The following is an 18,014-nucleotide window of genomic DNA, read 5'->3' on the forward strand; positions in this document are numbered from 1 at the left end:
AACATAGGGAAATTACATGCAATTCAAATCTTGACGTTCATGAATAAAGTTTTATGGGAACCCAGTCAGGGCGGAGCGGTGGGAGGCCGACAGCTCAGGAGCTGACAGGAGAGCCTGCGGGGCCTGCAATCTTCATATCGGGTCACTTTTCAGGAAAGGTTTTGCTGGCTCCTGGTAAGGGATAACGTGCAGGAACATGGCTGAAAATGACTAAGTTGAGGGACAGGCCCGACTCAGACCTCCAGCTTGCAGCTGTCAAGTGTGGCGCTCCCGTGCGGAGCACACACGTGTTGGAGTCACTGCCCGTGACACCTCCTTCCCCCTCAGGGTGCCTGGGTGTCAGACGTCCGGGTCAGGCCGTCGGCTGAGCTGGTTTCTTCGGTTGGCTGTGTCCGAACGCACGGTCGCAGTTTCCAATTAGAAAACGCAACATCCCCGGGCCTCTCTTCACTGCTGTTTGCTAAGTTGTTTGTAAGTTTCCTGGGTGCTACTGTGCTAACGTAGACACGGGAAGTCCCACGTGAAGAGCATTCTCATACCCCCTCCTAGGAGTCGCCCTTCGTACCCCCTGGGGCCGGTGCAGCCCCTTCAAGCGCCCTGCAGTGCCGTCCGGGGCGGGACCGTGCTGGGCCTTTCTGGGCGGGCGCATGTTGTTACCAACAACGGCGCGTGCGCTGCCTGCCTGCCTTCTTGGGGTGGTAGCAGGTTTCAGGAATTCTTCGAGCCCCATCCCCTCCAGCCTGCCTAATCCTGCAGATTCAGCTGAAGCCCAGGGAGGTCCCCGGCAGGCCCTGGGCCTCAACGCGCTGCTTCCGGAAGCTCTGAGCCATCCTCAGGGCCCTGGCCCTCTCCGCTCCGCCCCCCCACTCTCCGCTCTGCCTCCCGGTCCCTGGCAGGCCCCTGTGGGAAACGCGCAGTAAGCTGACGAGGAGCCACTCCACATCGTTCTGAATCCGCTCATGAGACCCGGCCGGTGAGGCTCCGTGGGCTGGGGTGCCAACCCGTAGACCGAGGGGTCGCGGTGCGGTTCCCGGTCAGGGCACGTGATGCTGATGAGGAAACAGTGAAAGCTTGTCCCTGAGATCGAAGACAAGGGTGGCAGCTCGTCCCACGTCCCTCCAGCATTGTCCTTGAGCTTCCCGGTCAGGGCGATGGGCCAGGAAAGAGAAACAACAGACGTCCCGTTTCCAAAGGAAAAAGGCAACACTGCTTGCAGGTGACATGACCTCACATACAGAAAACGCGCGCGCGCGCACACACACACACACACTCTTAGGGCTGATACGTGAGTTCAGGACAGTTGCAGGTTACAAGACAATATGCTAAAATCAAGTGTATTTCTATACACCAGCAGGAACAATCCAAACATTACGAAAACAATTTCATTTACAAGAGCATCAAAGATAATGAATTACTTAGGAATAAATTTAACCAGAGAAGTAGAAGACTTGCACACTGGAAACTATAAAACATTGGTGAAGAAATAAGACCTATAGAAATGGAAAGACCTCACCTGTTCCTGGACTGGAAAAAATATTGCAGCTAAGATAGCAGGACTCCCTAAACTGATACACTGATTTAATACAAACCCTGTCGAAATCCAAACTGCTTTCTTTTGTATGGCAAAAAAATAAGCAAGCAGGATTCTAAAACTCATGGAAATGCAAGGGTCCCAGAATCGCTAAAATAACCTTGAGAGGGAAAAACAAAATTGCAGCGCACATGGTCCCTCAATTCAAAGTTTGTCACTGCAAAGCCACAGTAACCAGAGCCGTGGGTACTGGTGGCAGGAGAGACGGATTATCAGGGGACTAGAACTGAGCCCAGGAAGAGACCCTCAGATTTGTCATCGACTGATTTTCAACAAGGGTGTCATGACCATTCAATGGAGAAAGAATAGCCTTTCAACAAACGGTGGCAGGACGGAGGGGCAGCCCCGTGCGGAGACTGAACCTGGGCCCTCACGTCACACACAAAAGTGAACCAAGAACCGATCAGAGACCTAACCATGAGAACAAAAGCTATAAAGTTCCTCCACAGGAATGGAGGTGAAAATCATCATGACCTTGGACGAGGCATGATACCAAAAGTACAGCAAATCAAAGAAAAAATAGAAATGTTGGACTTAATGAAAATTAAAAGTCTCTGTGTGTCAAAGTACCCTATCAAGAAAATGGAAAAAAAACAAAAACAAAAACAAAAAACAACAAAACCCACCCCAAAGAATGGGAGAGATTATTTGCAAGTTATCTATCTGGGAAGGGACCAGTATCCTGTATATGTGAGTGTGTGTGTATACTCTTAGAAATTTATTATAAAAAGAAAATTCAATTAAAAATAGGCAAAAAAAAAAACCATCAGAATAGATGTTTCGCACAGAATATATACAAATGACCAGTAAAATACACAAAATGATGCTCTCATCACTACTCTTTAGGAAAATGCAAGTCAAACCCAGGAAATACTAGATCACACCCACTACGTGCCCCCCCCCCAAAAAAAAAGACAATAGCAAGTGTTGGTGAAGACATGGAGAAGCCAGACCCTCATACGCTGCTGGTGGGGGGTGTATGGGGGTGCCGCCACCATGGGAACCAGTTTGGTGGTCCCCCAAAAAGGGAATGATAGAGTCACCATAAGACTCAGCAGTTCCATTCCTGGCTTTTATACCTCAAAGAATGGAAAGTGTACGTTTCCAGAAAAACTTGTACACAAACGTTCACAGCGGCCATGCTTACCATAGCCAAGAAGTGGGAACAACCCACCATCCGGCAGCTGGTGATGTGGTCTCGGGCTCCACCGGAATGTTACTCACCCAGGAGTAACAGAGAAACAAAGGGCTGATACATTGTACAACATGGGTGAACCTTGGAAACATGATGCTGAGGGAGAGGAGTCGCATTTGTATGAAATGTCCTAGGTCCATCCCTAGAGGCCAAGGGCAGCCAGGGGCAGAGGGGAAAGGGCAGTGACTGCCGTTGGGTGTGGAGTTTCACTTCTGGGTGATGGAAATGTTCTAGAAGTAGGCGGTGACGGTTATACAACTCTGCGTGCACACCAACCACCACGAAGTTGCATACTTGAACAGGGTGAATTTTATGCTAAGTGGATTGGATCTCAATGTTGAAAAGGAACAAATATTTTTTCAGTGGTGGCCAGGGCTTCAAGCGAGGGGCCGGCCTCGCGGTTGAAGCCCAAACGCAGGGAGAGGAGCCCAGACGCCTGGGGAGGGGCCCGGAGCGCTGCCCTGAGGCCCCGGGGCGGCGGCGGCGCCCGCGCCGGCCGCGCCCGCCCTATGGGCCCGCAGCTTGTAGCCCGGCCGGCCGCGTCCAATGGGAGGGCCGCCAGCTCCCGCGGCTAATGAGCGCCGGGAACGTGGCCGGCCGCGGCCGCCGCGCGCCGCCAGTGCCAGGCGCGCTGGGGTTTGAAGCCTGCGGGGAGCAAAAACAGTGCGAAGCACCTTACGGTCGCCACAGTCATCACGACCTGGAAGCCTGGTGTCCTGGATCCATTGTGTTAAGGAAAATGTATCCAAGATTAATTCCACCAGGACCTCCTTACACTCTAGAAGGGGGCTCCTAAGACATTGAAAATTACATTGTGGCTGGGAATGCATTTCCAAGGGAAGGTGCTACCAGACTTCTGAGGGTTGGGTCCCCCGCGCAGGGGCGGGGAGAAGGTGTCATTCATTTGTTTATGATGCGAAATTTCGCTGAGCATCGATGGCTGAAGAAGTCTAGAGCTGACCTCTGGGGTGGGGGAGCAGGTTAAGCTGGGGAAGGGGTGTCGCCTGCCCCTTCAATCCTCAGGGGAGGGATGCAGGGCACACGCTGGGGGCACCCCTTTCCTCTTTGCGGGGGGAAGAACCTTCCTCCCCAGATCCAGATGTATCTGAATGTCTGTGACTAATTTAAAAATTTGCAAGCCAGGGTGCTTAAAAAGGGTGGAAGAGGGTGGGCATCTTGTGCATTTTTGATGAGCTTTACTATATTTACGCAGACCTCCAAGGAAGAGCACCTTCAAAAGCCAAGTCACCTAATCCCACATCCATGTGATGATTGATTACATCGCCGTCAGGTCTGAGGACAGGCTGGGATGGGGTCAAAGGAGGGCCAAGAATTATGGGATCAACCAGGAGAGGAGAAACTTGGCCAAGTTCATTTTGTCCCTTTGGCACCTGGACGGTGCCCGGCACATAGTAGGAGCTTCTTCAGTGTTTGAATGAGCCAAGGTGCACCGTCGTGCGCCTGCAAGGGCGGGTTTTCCGGGGGAAATTCCTCTGGCTTTTGTCACAGGAGTCACAGGCCCCCAAAGGGTTAAAAACCACTTACTACAGACAGGGACGTGAAATTTATTTGAAATCAATGTCAAGAATTGGTGGTTCTGATTCTGCGGAATAGCCAGACCTCGGCGTCTGGAAGGATCTACGTGCTTAAAAATATCATTCGCCACCATGTCCTCCAGGTAATTTTCCATTCCTGCCCCCACAGTCAAGGGGACAGAAAAGTAATTCCGAAATCCGACCTTGCTATTAAAAAAAAAAAAAAAAAAAAAAAAATTAAGCGGTAAAATAAGAAATCTCCAGGCGCTGGAAGCGAAGAAGAAGAAAGGGAGCCACACGGGCCACGGGCGCCGCCGGGACCCCAGCCCCCCAAACTTTGCCAAGTTGCGGGCGCCGAGCGCGCGGGGAGGCGCGGGGCGCGGCCGCGGGCGGAGCCGCCCCCTGACGCCGGGCCGCCCCCTCCCGGCCCGGGCCGGCCCCGCTGGCTCGACTCAAAGTTTGCGGCCGCCCCTGCGCCCGCCCGATGTATGGGTGATATACTGCGGCGGTGTCAGGGTGAGGGACGGCCATATTTGCCGGTGCGGCCCGAGCCGTCAACAACAAAAAGTGCGCGGGAGCTCGGCGGGCGCACGGACGGGCGCACGGACGCCGGGCCCGCCTCGCCGCCGCCCGGCCTCGCCGCCGCCGCCGCCGCCTCGCGGGCCGGGCCCCGCGGCGCCCCGCGCGCCCCGCCGCTCGGGGGGATGTCTTACAAACCGAACTTGACCGCGCACATGCCCGCCGCCTCCCTCAACGCCGGTGAGTGCGCCCCGCCGGCCGCGCGCGCCGCGCCCCAAGTGTCGCCAAGTTGGGGGCCCGCGCGCCTGGCCCCGGCTCCCGGGGGCCCGCGAGGCCGGGGGCGACAGGCACTGGGTCCCGGCCCGGGGCAGCGCGGCGGCCGCCGCCGCCATGATTCCGGCGCCCGCGCCGCCAAAGTTGGCGGGTGCGCCCCGCGCGGCGCTGGGCCTCGGGCCGGGGCCGGGCCGGGCCGGGGCCCGGGGCGCGGGCGGCCGCCGCGGTCCCCCCCACGCCGGCGGCCGAGGGCTCGCGGGGGAGCACGGCGGGCGAGGGCGGGGGAGGCTTTCCTCGGCTCCTTTTTCCTCCGGCTTTTGGGCGGCTCGGCGAGGGCCCCTGCCGGCGGGAGTCGGGAGCGGCCGGGCCGCGCCGGGAGCGGGGTGCCGGGCGCGGGGCCCGCGCCGCCGGTGGGGAGCGGGGGTGCAGGCCAGGGCTCGGGGGGCCGGGCCGCCGGGGCGCACGTGTGCAAGGCCGGCCCAGCCTGGGCAGGGCTGGGGGCGGCGGCGTGCCCGGTGCAGCCCCCCGGGAGAGCGCGGGGTGGCTACAGGGGGACGGGGGTCACCGCGGTGCAGGGGTCTCAATGGCCAGTGGGGGCTCGGCCTGGCGCGTGGGAGCAGGGGTCTTCGGAACAGGACACGCGGGAGGTCCCCTCTGGCGTGCGCCGGAGGGGAAGAAGTTGGAAAGGACAGAGGGTGGTCTCTGAGCGCCGGCAGGAGAGGGGTGCGGGGGTGGGGGCACCTGAGCAGACCCGCTGGTCGGAGCCCCGGGTCTGGACCCGGAGCCGCCTCCAGCACCAGTCGGGAAGGGGCATCCTCCGCGCGAGCCGCGGTCCCAGGCAACTCCTCCAGAAGTTGCCAGGCAGCTTCAGGCTGTGCCCAGGGGTCTCCCCAGGGACCGCGGGGACCGGTAGGGGCGTGTGTGAGAAATTGTGGGGGTCGTGGTTAGTCAGCTTTGTCCCCTCCCCCGGGTCCTTTGCCTTTAGACACTTGGTTGGAAACAGGCTTCCCCAAAGCTGGGTGCATCGGTGGGGGAGGGGGCAGAAGTGGGGGGAGGGGATCGGCCTTGCTGGTCAGAAATGCCACGCTGGCAGTTGGCCGCAAGTTGGGGCCTTGTCTCCAAATGTTGACTCCTACGCTCCAAAAATCTGAAAAGGGACCCAGAAAACAGATACACATACACGTGTCTACATGTGTATTTAACTTTTGAGATCCAGGTTAGGGGATAAGAAAGGGTTAAGACTGAAGGGTTGGGGGGACGGTTGAATCGGTGGGATGGGAGCCGGCGCCCGGGCGCGGACCCTGCTGCTCTCCCCAGCGTCCTCACCTGCCCGGGGTCTGCAGCCCGCAGGAGCCGCGCTTTGTGGCCCAGGTGGCGGTGCTGGGCCCCCACGGCTGTCACCCTTCGCGTGGGGAGGGGGCGAGGGCCTCGGCCTCGCTCCGCCCGCTCAGGCGGGAGCACAGGGCCTGCCCCGGGGTGGTTGAGGCAGGCGCTCTGCAGCGGGACCTTCGAGGCCTGGGGTCGCAGTGATGGGCAGCCACCCGGCCCTGGAGCCCCGTTCTGCGCCGCCAGCACCTGTGCGCAGGTTGATTTTCTCTCCTGCGGTGAAACCCCGGGGAGCAGAGGCCCCCGAGCCAGGGTGTTGCAGTGGGGGCTGCCCCTCGCCGTGGACCCCTTTCAAAGCCCCATCTCCCCCGCCGTGTGCATCCAAGATGGACTCTCCGCTGCTGCTCCTCCGGCTTCCTTGTCATCGTCCCTCACGCCCTCCAGCCCTGCCTCCTGCGCACGGGCTGCCAAGCCGCGGCCTGGCCGGCGGTGGCAGTGGCGGAGGAGACAAAGCCCCCGCCTGCCCGCCTGCCTGAAAGCGCCCCCCCACCGGGCGCCCCAAGTGGCGGGAAGGCCGCCAGCTCCCCAGGCCCAGGCCGCTCTTTGTCTGGCGTGGGGGCGGGGAGCGCGCCTGGCCCCGGGAGCTGCTGGCCTCGCCAAGCCCTCCCTCTGCTCGGCCTCCTGGTCCCCGCACACTGCGCGCATTGTCTGCGATGCTCTGCTCCAGCCGCCGCGCTCGCGCCGGCCTGGGTGTCTCCCCAGCCTTGCACGCCCCGGCCTCTGGGTCTGCGGGGAGCAGTGGGGCAAGGACGGGGCCGGGGCCCGTGCCCGCTCTCCAGGGCCGCAGGCACCCCCTCTCGACACAGGGAGAGGGATGGCGCTGGCACTCTATTGGGGTCACCTGCCATGAGCCAGCCCCTGGCTCTCCCCCTCATCCCAACCACAACCGGGCAGGTCCTCCTTCCTCCTCCCCTACCTTGGCTTCCCAAACCTAACCTAGAGCCTTTAGATGTTCTGTTGGGAACCATTGCTTCAGACAGATGGAGAAACTGAGGCCCAGAGAGGGGAGGGACTTGTGGAAGGCCACACGGGCGGGTGGGGCACAGCTGGACCGGCTCCCAGGGTGGCCCCTGCCTGTGGGAGAGCGGACGGGACAGGGAGGCAGAAACCCAGTGAAAAGAGTGACGAGGAAGAGGAGGGCGGGAGAACGCGAGGGAGGTTCCCGCCCCAGCCCACCTCAGCCCACCTCTGCCGGGGAGCCGGCGCCTTCTAGGTGCCTGGAGTGCCGTGGACGACCCACGCCCGGCCGCAGCCTCACATGTAGCAGCACCGTGGCCTCCTAGAGCTGTGTCATGATTCATAGTGGCCGGGACCGGAACCCAGCTCCGGGGCTGAAAGCCAGAGCTGCCCAGGCCACGTGCACTGCCCGCGCCAGAAAGTTCAAGACGCTGGGCTTGGCTGATGGAGGGGAGCTCAGGGGCGGCCACCCTGCCCCCATTCCTGCGCTCTGGCCCCTCCGCAGGGGCCCGGACAGAGGGCACCGCGTGCTGGTGTGCGTCCCTCCTGAGCAGCGTGTCCCTGCGGTGTGTTATGACCCCTGCCCGAGAGGCCCGGAGCTGCCCGGCGACGTGCCCCTTTCCCAGCACGGGGCGGGGCGGTGTCCAGGTGTCCCAACTGGGTATCCTGTGCTTGAACATAATCCCAGGCCTGGGTGGAAGGTCCAGGGCAGGCCTGAGACCGGGAGTGCAGAGCTGTCCCCAGGCCCTGGACACAGGGTCAGGCCCTGGGCGCCCGCCTCTGCTGCACTGTGCGGCCTGGAGCCACGCCCACCCTCTCTGGTCAGTTCCTCCCCTGCAGCGAGGAGCCCCCGAGGGCCGTGTCCAGCCCCATCAGCCTGAGCTCCCAAACTTCCTTCCTCCCTGCCCCTCCCCTTGCCCACACCAGATGAGCAGCTGGTCGCTCTGGCCAGCCTGGCACCAGCTGTCCCTCCCTGGGGCCAGGGCCGCAGAGCCCGCGGTGTGCGTGTGAGAGAGGCCATTCGGCTCTGCGGGCGGCAGCGGGGGGAGCGGCCCCTCCGCGGGGCGGGTGTGGAGGCAGGCGGGCGGCTGCCGAGGAGGGCTAGGTGAATTCTCCATGGTTACCGCTGTTTGTGATTCTCCAGGACATCCTTTACCCGCGCCTGGCCACTCGGACGCCATGATGGGGCTGCAGGCTTCCGGCGCCTGAGCTGGGGCTGGAAAACTCCCTGCCGGGGGCCTTTCCTCCCCCGTTCAGGCAGCTCCATGCGAGTGGGGCCCTGGCCCCACGTGGTCCCTCGCTGCTGAGGGACAGCGTCTCCGAGTGTGGCAGGCCATGAGCCAGGCTACCCCTCCCTTGGGGTGCAAGACATCTGGGTACACTCAGACTGTCAAGGGTCCTGTCGCCCTGTCTTTGGCGGGGGGGTGCAGAGGGCGAAGGACTTGCCTGAGGGCACACGGAGGCCGTGGGGCGCCCCAGGTGCCCGAGTTTGTGTCGCCTGCACCTGTCCCCAGCCAGCGCTGAGTCTCAGGTCTCCACACCCTCCCCGTCTCCCTGACCATGGGTGCAGTCCAGCCGGGCTTTGGGCGCGCAGGAAGCTTTAGCCCAGCGGGGAGCAGGCGGCCTGTCGTGGCAGGGACGAGGCGCTCGGTGACCAGCGTCAGGGGAGCAGGACCCAGGAAACGGGGCCTGGCAAGGGTTGGGCTGCGGACAGCGGCGAGTTTCAGCTTTGGCACCAATCCGGCGGCAGGGACAGGGAGGAGGTCTGTGATGGATTAGTGATGTCTGCCGGGGGCTGGGCGGGAAGAGCAGTGGCCTGTTAGCTACCTGCTGCTACCGGTCATCCAGACGGAGGGTGGGCCGGGGCCAAACCAGAGGACAGAAGCAGCGTTCTCTGTCTCACGGACAGAAAAGGCCTCTGTGGACTTGGACGGTGCGGGTCCTGGGCGGGGGGTGGGGGAGGGGAACTGCTGCAGAGTCCAGCCTCCCTGCCCTGGTTCAGCGGGCCAAGGCTCTGCGACTGCTGATTCCTGTCCCCTCCCCCCGCAGCTGGGAGCGTCCACCCGCCTTCCACCAGCATGGCGACGTCCTCACAGTACCGCCAGCTGCTGAGCGACTACGGGCCACCGTCTCTGGGCTACACCCAGGTATGGCAGCGGGCGGGCGCGGTGCGGGTGGGAGGGGCCCTGGGCGTGGCCTGAGCACTGAGGGATGGGTTCCCACCCTCCAGGAGGGGAGGGGCCTTGGTGGGAGAGAGGAAGGAGCAGAACTGTTGGCGTGGGACAGCCCCCAGCGCTCCCTCCAGCCAAGGCTCTGGCTGGACTCAGGTTCCAGACCTGAGGCATCGGGATGGGGTGGTGGGAGCAAGGTGTTTCATGGGGGACGCTGAGAGCTCGGACACCGGCAGAGGGCCCCAGTGGGGGCCACCACCCTGGGCAGGTCCCTCGTGGGTCTTCTGTGCCTGGTTCCTGGGGAAGGAAGACCCGCCCTTAAGTCTGGTCTGCGCTGGGACAGAGGGGAGGGGACCTGGTTCCCCTTCGTGCCCCGCAAGGCGGTGGCCCCGGCCAAAGAGGAGGGTGGGCCCATGTTCTGCCGGGGCCCCCGGGGTCCCTGTGCATCTCATGAGGAGCTGGTGGCCCCCGAGCGAGGCTGCTTGGGTTTCCACCTGGTTTTGCCACTTACAAGACCGTGACCACGCTTGGCATTCAGGTGGAGCCTCGGTTTCCTCGCTGTCACATGGGGGTCACCGGGGTGGCAGGAGCATCCATGGAGGAAGCCACTTCAGACCCTGCCAGCGAAACACGGCCCGTGGAGACCCGCGGTCGCCAGCCGCGAGGTTCTCTCCCGGGGCCGGAACTCGCTGCATTCTGGGGTCGCCGTGGGCGCTGTCCTTTGGGGTGGCCGGCAGCTCCCAGGCCGTGTCCCGCCGGGCCCTCCTGTCCCCGGAGGAGAAGCGGGAGCGGGCCCGGGAGCGGGACCGCCTGAAGTGGCGGCAGCAGGGGCGGGAGGGCGGGCTGAAGCGCAGCCTGGAGAGGCAGCGCAACGCCCTGGCCATGCGGCGCTGGCGGGAGCGGTGCCAGGAGGGGTGCGAGGCCCCGAGGAGCCGCCGGACGGGCGCCCCGGGGCTGGGCCGGGAGAGGAGGCTGGCCCGCGAGGCCAGGCAGCGGAGGCGGCGCGAGGGGCAGGCAAGGCCGGGGGCGGGGGGGGGGGGGGCGGCGGCAGCGCTGTGCCGCTGTGGGAGCAGGAGGAGGAAGGAGGGAGGTCCACGGGGACCCTGGTCTCACAGTTGGGGTGCTCGCTCAGGGCTTAGTGGTGTCCTAAGGGTGTCTCTGGTGGGCCCTGCGGCCGGGGGCAGATGGGTCAATGTCCAGGCGGCCCTGGGCGACGTTTAGAGCCCTGCCAACCCCCGGGGCGGCCCCGTCTTGTCTGTTCGCTCTGCACCTCGGCCTGTGGGCTCTACCTGCTCTTCCTCCCGGGTCCTCGCAGATTCTTGGTGGGGCCCTTCCTGTCGGGATGGGCCGCTGGGGCGGCGGTGAACGCGCTCTGGAGACAGCGCTGGCGGTTCCCGGGGTGTGCCGCCGCCCTGCTCTGTGGCCGTCCCTGCGGGGGGCAGGGCGAGCCTGGCCCCGTGGGGGCCGCTGCTCCAGAGGGCACCGCCCTCCCTCTGGCCCCACAGCTGCACCGTGGCCTTGGAGGCCGGGATGCCACCGCCTGACCCCTCCTTGCCTGACCCCTCCCTCCTTCCCCGACCCCAGGGAGCTGGAAGCAGCCAGGCCCCGCAGAGCAAGTACGCAGAGCTGCTGGCCATCATTGAGGAGCTGGGGAAGGAGATCCGGCCCACGTACGCCGGCAGCAAGAGCGCGATGGAGAGGCTCAAGCGAGGTGCGTCCGGTGGCGGCCCCGGAGCGGCGGCCTGTCGCTGCCAGAAAGGCCTTCTCGGGAGTTCCTTGGAGGGTGCGGGGTCCCTCAGCCACGGGGGCTCCGTTTGTCACAGAGTCACCGTCCTTGACGGGAAGGGGCTTGGCGGTCGCTTGGGCTCAGGTGGGGCTGCTGGAAAGGGCCGCTCCTGCCAGCGAGCCTCGCCCGTGTGGCCCCGGGTGCCACGGGACGGTCCCCTGGCTCTAAAGAGACGCCTTGGAGCCCGGCCTCTGCCTGCTCCCTCCTGGGGCCACCGTGGGGCCGCGGGACGGGGGTGGGGTGGGGTGGGGGTGTCCGTCCTGGCCTGGGGTGGGAGGGCAGGAAAGCCGTGAAGTTCCTGGTGCTGGGAGGGGGTGGTGGCACAGGAAGAGAGTGACTCACAGGAAGATGTGACCGACCAGCTGACTTCAGGAGGATGGGAAGCAGTGTGCTCCCTCGTGAAGCAAAAGGGAAGGGAGGGAAGGGTTCCTATTTTGGAAGGTGGCAGTTGAGAGCATGGAGGTCCATGTGCAAATCTCATTTCAGGAGGGACTTGGGGTTCTTGAAAGGGTGAGAGGAGCGACTTGGGAGGAAAAGGAGAGGAACGTCCTTTGTTTGTAAATCTAAGGCATGAACTGGGGGCTGCTCTTCAGGCCGGGACTGCAGGGAGGGGCCAGGCCGGCTGAGGACGGGCCCCCGAAGCTGTGGCCTTGCTGGGGTTCAGGACCCCTCGTGGGACGACTGCAAAGCCGGGCTGGGTCCTCAGAGGCACGGGCGCGGCGCGGGGGACGGGCGGTTAGAGGCTGGAACCGGCGAGGGCTTTGGAGGGAGGTGGAGCTTAGCCGACCCAGCCGGGGGTCAGGCGGGCACCGCTGCGGCCCAGGCCGCTGCTTGAGTCCGAGGGGGCCTGGCCGTGCAGGTGGCCGGTATGCTGGTCGCCTGCGCGGAAGCCCCGGGAAGACGCTGGGCCCCAAAGTCTGACGCGCGTCCCGCCGTCGCCCCGCACAGCCGGTGAAGTCAGCATTCGGGGGCGCCGAGGGCCCGCTCGGGCACAGCCGGGGTGGGCAGCTGCCCCTGAGTGGTAGCCGGGCCCTCGCGGGCCAGGTTCGTGGAGCCGTAGGGCGGAAAGGGTCACGCGGGGCGCGAGGGAGGCCGGGGTGCTGTTGCCAGGTCTGCGAGCGACAGCCCGTGAGCTGGGCACGGTGCTTATGCTGCTTACTAGTACGACAAGGTTTTGTGACATTCAACCTCTGCGTCCGTCAATGAAGATTTATTGGGATTTTATTGGAGTGGGGCCACGTCCGTTGCTGATGTGACTTCCGTGGCTGCTTTCGCGATTCAAGGGCGGAGGTGAGCAGCCGTGGCAGTGGCTCTGTGGCCTGCAAGGCCTGAGAGATGTGCTGTCCGGCTCTTCCAGAAAACACCTTCGGAAGCTCAGAGAAGGCGGGGAGGCCTGGGCGCGCATGGCACCTGGGGCTGCCGTCCCCGTGGCCGCGGGGTGTCTCTCTCAGGAGGAATAGATTCTTGGTGTCTAGCTAAACGAGGTCAGTGTCTCGTGAAGTTCAGTAGAGGCAAAGCGAACGAACCAGCCAGAGAGAGGAGACGGGGGGAGTAACAGCACAGGAAGAAGGCGGCCCCGGGGGCCCGTGAAGGCCCGTCGCGGTGCGCCTGGGCCCGGCGGAAAGGGCGGCCGTCGCCTTGCGGCCGGGCAGGCGCAGGCCACTTGGCATTGTCAAGACCTTTGTAGAATTTAGAGAAAGCCGGAGCAGAGCAGCGGCTTGAAGGCGCAGGGTCTGCAAAGCGAGTCAGGCATGAGGAACGCGTGGGGGCCCAGCCTCCGCCCTCCAGCTGGGGATGCAGTGGATGCAGAGTCACGTCTTGAAGGAAGAGAGAGCTTGCTGGCTGCCGCCTGCAGTGCAGGAGGAAGTTTTGGGGAGACCCCCAGAGATTTTGCTAGGGGGAAAGAAGGGCTTCAAGAGGTGGGGGGGGATGTCAGTGCCTTTCAAACCGCTTGGCGGCTTGGCGGCTCCAGGGGTGCGGGTGCGGGCCCCGAACTCCCTCCCGGCGTGAGGGTTCCCAGCGGGTTGCAAATGGACCCCCTCCACTCCCGAGTCCTCTCCCGGCACCGGCCGGCCGAGGGTCCGCAGCCTCTGCCTCCTCTCCCGCAGGCATCATTCACGCACGAGGGCTGGTCCGGGAGTGCTTGGCCGAGACGGAGCGGAACGCCCGGTCCTAGCTGCCTCGTCGGTGGGGGAGGCCTTGCCTCGTCTTCTTCCAAGAAGCTCCAGCGTGTCTCCCCTGTTCAGATGAAACTTGTTTTCAAATGGTAACAGTTTGGTTGCTCCTCCCTACTCCCTCCCATGGTTCGTTAGGCTCTGAACCTACAGCTTCTAAGATGGAGAAAAGGTGTTGCAGTTGATTGGGGTTTACATATTAGTTAGGAACTAGCCAGGGTGTTGTTGTTGTTGTTTTTTTAAAGCATTGATTTAAAAGATGCACGTCGGTTCCCTGTGTCACAGCAAACCGCAGTGTGCCGCCAAGCTACCGGGTTTCTCTTTGGAATACATTTGTTACTCCGATTGTTCTTCATTCCCTTCATAAGCTAACACAGCTCCGCGGGTCTGGGTTTGGTGCGTCCTGATCGCAGCGCGCTTGAGTAGCCGTCCCTGTTGGCCATCCAGCATAGATCCTGCTTCATGTAACTTCTTTTTTGCTTAAGCGTTTGCATGACGTAGTGCTTTGAAGCCCACTTTTAAAAAGAACAAGTTATAAATACAGAAGAAAGAGCATCGTACCGAACCTCACCCGACAAGGACCCCTGCAATTTCTCCTAAGTCTGTGTGTAGATTTCAGTTCCACCTTTCCTGTAAGTCGACCCAGACACCTGGAAGAAAATGACTAACACTGTTTGCATCTTTGTATGTATTTATTACTTGATGTAATAAAGCTTATTTTCATTAACAACTGGTATTGAGATGTGGGTTCCTTCAATCAAGTGGCATCTGGCCAAACAGCTCCTGAGAGAGAGGTGGCAGGGCCCTTCCATGGCGGGCCTCTTCCCACGGGACTGGGACGTCCTACGTGCTGACGAGCAGCGCGCTGCGGAGAGTGACTTGCTGCGCCGCCGCAAGGCAGGGGCAAGCGAGGTCGCCCTGGGGCGCCTTGCAGTTGCAGCGGCCTCAGCACACTCCCGGAGGGAGCGCAAGACCAGCAGTGAGAGCGGGTCCTGGCTGTGCCCTCTGCCCCCGGCTCCGCAGTCAGGAGCGCCTTGGTCTTGAGGTGCCTGCCTGTGAGCGTTTTGGGGCGCCACAGGGACCTGCTTTCATACCACGTGGCCCCAAACTCCAGCCACACCTTGGGCGCTGGCCGGAGGGCTCCCTGCGCCGGGGCCGGCGACCCGGGTTGTGCCGGGCACGCTGAGGAGCTGCCGGCCCGAGGTAGTTTTTACGTTGCACCCGCGGGATGCGTAGCCGCTCTGCGAGGGTACGGGCCGTCCTGGCCACGGCAGGTGCACGCCGGAGGGACAGGTTTAGGGAGTGGGCTGGTCTGCATCTCCATCGTGCACCAAAAGGTGCAAGGAAGGAGACAGAACTGGAAGCTTCTGTCCTTCCTGTCGTCAGCTTCCCCACGCCTACGGGCTTCTGTGTGCCGCTGCAGGCGCTTTACCCAGCAGCCTTCGGAGTGGAGGCTGGAGTGGGGCGGGGCCCGCCGCTGGCCAGAGGCCTCGGAGCCTGGTGTAGAGCGCGTGCCCTGCGGGCCCCTCCTGGGCTTCCCCCCACCTCCTCGTTTGGTGTGTGAACTTGCGAGGTGTTCTCACCAGCGAGCTACCGACCTCGCCGAGCCAACCCGAGCCGCCGGACAGGCAAGTGACCGTGGTGGCGTTGGGCGAATCCGCAAACAAACCAGGTTTCTGGAAACCTCATCTCTTAGGAACCTACTTGTTAGTCAACACACAGGGAATGATACATGTGTGTCCACATCAGAGGGGACTTGGTCACATGGTCTCATCAGCAACTGAGGCCGCTCACTGACCTGTCTCTGCCATCTTGTTTTTATTCTCTTAACCTGACATTAAGCCAACTGACATCTAAGGGTCACTGAGCAGTGACCTCCCAGCGGAAGAGACGGTGGCCCTAGAGGCTAATGTTTGTCTCAATTTCATAGTTCTCCATGTAAATGAACCTTATTAACAGTCATGCTTTAAAAAAAAAAATTTATTTCTAACCTTTGAGAATAAAATAAGATACACTCACACAAATGTACAGCTTAAAAAAACGAGGTGACATCCTTGCCCCTACTGCCCAGGTCAAGAAGGAGAACTGGCAGCCGCGCTGGCAGCCCCTCCATGACGGTGCCTTTCCGCCTCCGCAGCGGCCGCGGGCCTTTTCCGGTAGCGACGTCCTTGTGTTTATTTCGGTTTTATTCTCTGAGTGTATCTCACCTCACCCAGTTCAGTCTGTCGTTTAGAAAAACTTGACATCTTTTCAATCTGTCGAAATAACTGCTTTCGAAGCCCTGCGGCCGCGCGGGTGGCGGCCGCCCCGCGCTGCCCGGACGGCGCCTGCAGGCCCTCTTCAGGCGGAGCCTCCCGGCGTCTCTCCGGGGGCGCTTTTACTGGACTCCCAGAGTTCTTTCAGTAGTTTCTTTTTTTCCAGGGTCTCCTTGGCTCTTTTTTTCCTTTCTTGCTTTTTCTTCTCTGCTTCTCGTTTTTCTCTGTAAGCAAGACTGTTCTCACCGTTGTAGAAAATGTCCACCTTCTCTTGCAGGATTTTCCGTGCCAGCTTTCTGTTCTGATCAACGGATCTTGTCTGATGGCACTGTGGAGAGGAAGTGGGTGACGTGAGGCCCACAGGGTGTTCTGGCCAGGACCCCCGAGTCATTAAACGCAGCCTCGTGGCTGCAGGTGGGACGGGCTGGGGCGGGGGAGAAGGGGCAGTTAAGGCCAAGCGTCCAGACTCCCAGGGACTCGGCAGAGGAGGAGAGCCCCACCCCGGCCCTGCCCCGTGGACTGTGTGGGCTCATGGGGATTATTGCCCAGTCAGGAGTGCTGTTTTGTTCAGCAGCAACTGAATAGCTGAAAGTCCCAAGATAATTTTGAAAACATCAACTGGTGTGTCCAGCTTGTGGCTGGGAACGAGCCCTTTGTCGAGCTCTGTCTGAAGGAGGGAAACAGGCCTGCGTGGCCAGTCGGCCGCAAGCACTCCCATGTGGCAGCTTGGCGTCGGGGCAAGTGCTTTCCTCACAAAGCTCGTGGGTGAAGGGGGACTTCTGTGAAGTCAGGGTGTGAATTTGAAGTAAGTTAGATAAAATGAAAACAAAAATGAGGTCAGGTTTCAGAGCACTTTTTCAGGGAGGAAGAGGAAAGGGGTTGGCATTTTAACGGATGTGCTCTCGACTTGGAGAGCCGGCTGGGAGGGCGTGGTGGGCAGCGCGGGCCTGGTCTAGGTTGGTGCCGCGGCGGGAGGGCCCGGCGCGGGCCACTTGGCCTCCCGAGCCCCCCGCCCAGCCTGCCCCCCGCCCGAGGAGGAGGGGGCTCCTGAGGACGGACTGCCGCCACGGGCAGAGCTGTCAGACCTGCCTTTGCGCTCCGCTGGATCTCGGGGCTCGAGCCGCCTTCCGGGCCTCCGGCGTACAGACCAGAGGGGCCGCTCCCTGCAGCTAGCGCGGAGACGGGGACCACGCCGCCGTCGCCTCGGGGCGCAGGATGTGATGCGGCAGGTGAGGCTTCGGCCGAGCACGGGTTTTCATCCAGAGGAGAACGACCCAGCAGGCGCAGAGAGAGCACGGTGCGCTGCTTCTGGGAGCCGAACACGGCGTGTCTCCCTGATCTCACGCTCAGGGGTGGCATTGCTGACACTAGCCAAAGAGGGACGGAGGGACACGGAGGACGTGGCCGTCCCAGTCAGCCAGCCAGGTCGCTAAGGGCTGCGGCTGCCGGCAGAGGCCTGGCCTGCCTGCTGCTCGGGAACCTGGCGCCCATGGCAGTGCACGGCCCGGGCTGCCGCCCGCCGCACGGAGGGCCGCAGAGCCCGGCGCGGGGCGCCCCAGGCGAGGCTCTGCCTTGGGGAGGGGTGGCTCGGGGCAGGGGCCGGGACACGCGATGCCCTCGGCCCCCCGCCGTGCGGGCTTCTGTCCCCCCTACCTTGACAACCAGGCCCGAGGGGACGTGCTTCAGCACCACGCAGTTGCTGGTTTTGTTGGTTGCCTGGCCCCCTGGACCATGGCCTTTCACAAACTGCTCTTCAAGTTCACCCTCATCCAGGGGCAGCAGCGCAGGGTGATCCTTCTTGCCGGCCACCTGGACTGGAGCGACGCCCGCCCCTGGGGACAGCAGTGCGGCCAGCCGGCGTCCCCACGGCCCGGGGCCTGCCCTGCTCAGGCGGCCGGGAAGGCGAGACAGGCCCGGGGCGCTCATGGGCAGAGGGGCTCTGCTTGTCGTCGGGGACCTGCACCAGACAAAAGGGACAGCCTTTCAGAAGGGCGCGCCTGCCCTTGCGGTACGTGTGCTTCTGGCTCCAGGACAGCTCCCGACACAGCGGCCCAGGCGGTGAGCACACCCCTCTGAGGGAGGGCTCGGGACAGGAGTGAAGATGGCTGTCCGGCCGCCCGCCCGGCCCCTGCAGAGCCGCCCTGCTGGGCGGGCGGCACTTCTTATAACAGG

The 18,014-nt window shown here is 62.6% G+C and overlaps 2 protein-coding genes across 3 annotated transcripts; one reads left to right on the top strand and one right to left on the bottom strand.

Moving 5' to 3' along the window:
• Positions 1-4,763: 4,763 nt before the first annotated feature.
• CDK2AP1 (cyclin dependent kinase 2 associated protein 1) lies at positions 4,764-14,317 on the top strand. 2 transcript variants are annotated; one of them, XM_054594363.1, is made up of 4 exons: positions 4,764-5,080; positions 9,506-9,603; positions 11,212-11,338; positions 13,522-14,317. In XM_054594363.1, exons 1-4 carry the CDS (start codon positions 4,810-4,812, stop codon positions 13,587-13,589), a joined length of 564 nt encoding a protein of 187 aa, XP_054450338.1. In that variant the 5' UTR covers positions 4,764-4,809; the 3' UTR covers positions 13,590-14,317. The 2 variants fall into 2 exon arrangements, with proteins under 2 accessions (XP_054450338.1, XP_054450339.1); XM_054594364.1 differs by lacking the exon at positions 4,764-5,080 and adding an exon at positions 9,368-9,389.
• Positions 14,318-15,606: 1,289 nt separating this feature from the next.
• MTRFR (mitochondrial translation release factor in rescue) lies at positions 15,607-17,782 on the bottom strand. The gene is made up of 2 exons (XM_054593903.1): positions 17,496-17,782; positions 15,607-16,170 (listed from the first exon to the last, which is right to left on the bottom strand). The coding sequence occupies exons 1-2, from the start codon at positions 17,766-17,768 to the stop codon at positions 15,928-15,930; spliced, it is 516 nt and encodes a 171-aa protein (XP_054449878.1). The 5' UTR covers positions 17,769-17,782; the 3' UTR covers positions 15,607-15,927.
• Between the last annotated feature and the right edge of the window lie 232 nt (positions 17,783-18,014).

This window comes from Pteronotus mesoamericanus, unplaced genomic scaffold (assembly GCF_021234165.1).
Source record: "Pteronotus mesoamericanus isolate MK-2021 breed Mesoamerican mustached bat unplaced genomic scaffold, CSHL_Meso_final scaffold_507, whole genome shotgun sequence".
Taxonomy (NCBI): domain Eukaryota; kingdom Metazoa; phylum Chordata; class Mammalia; order Chiroptera; family Mormoopidae; genus Pteronotus; species Pteronotus mesoamericanus.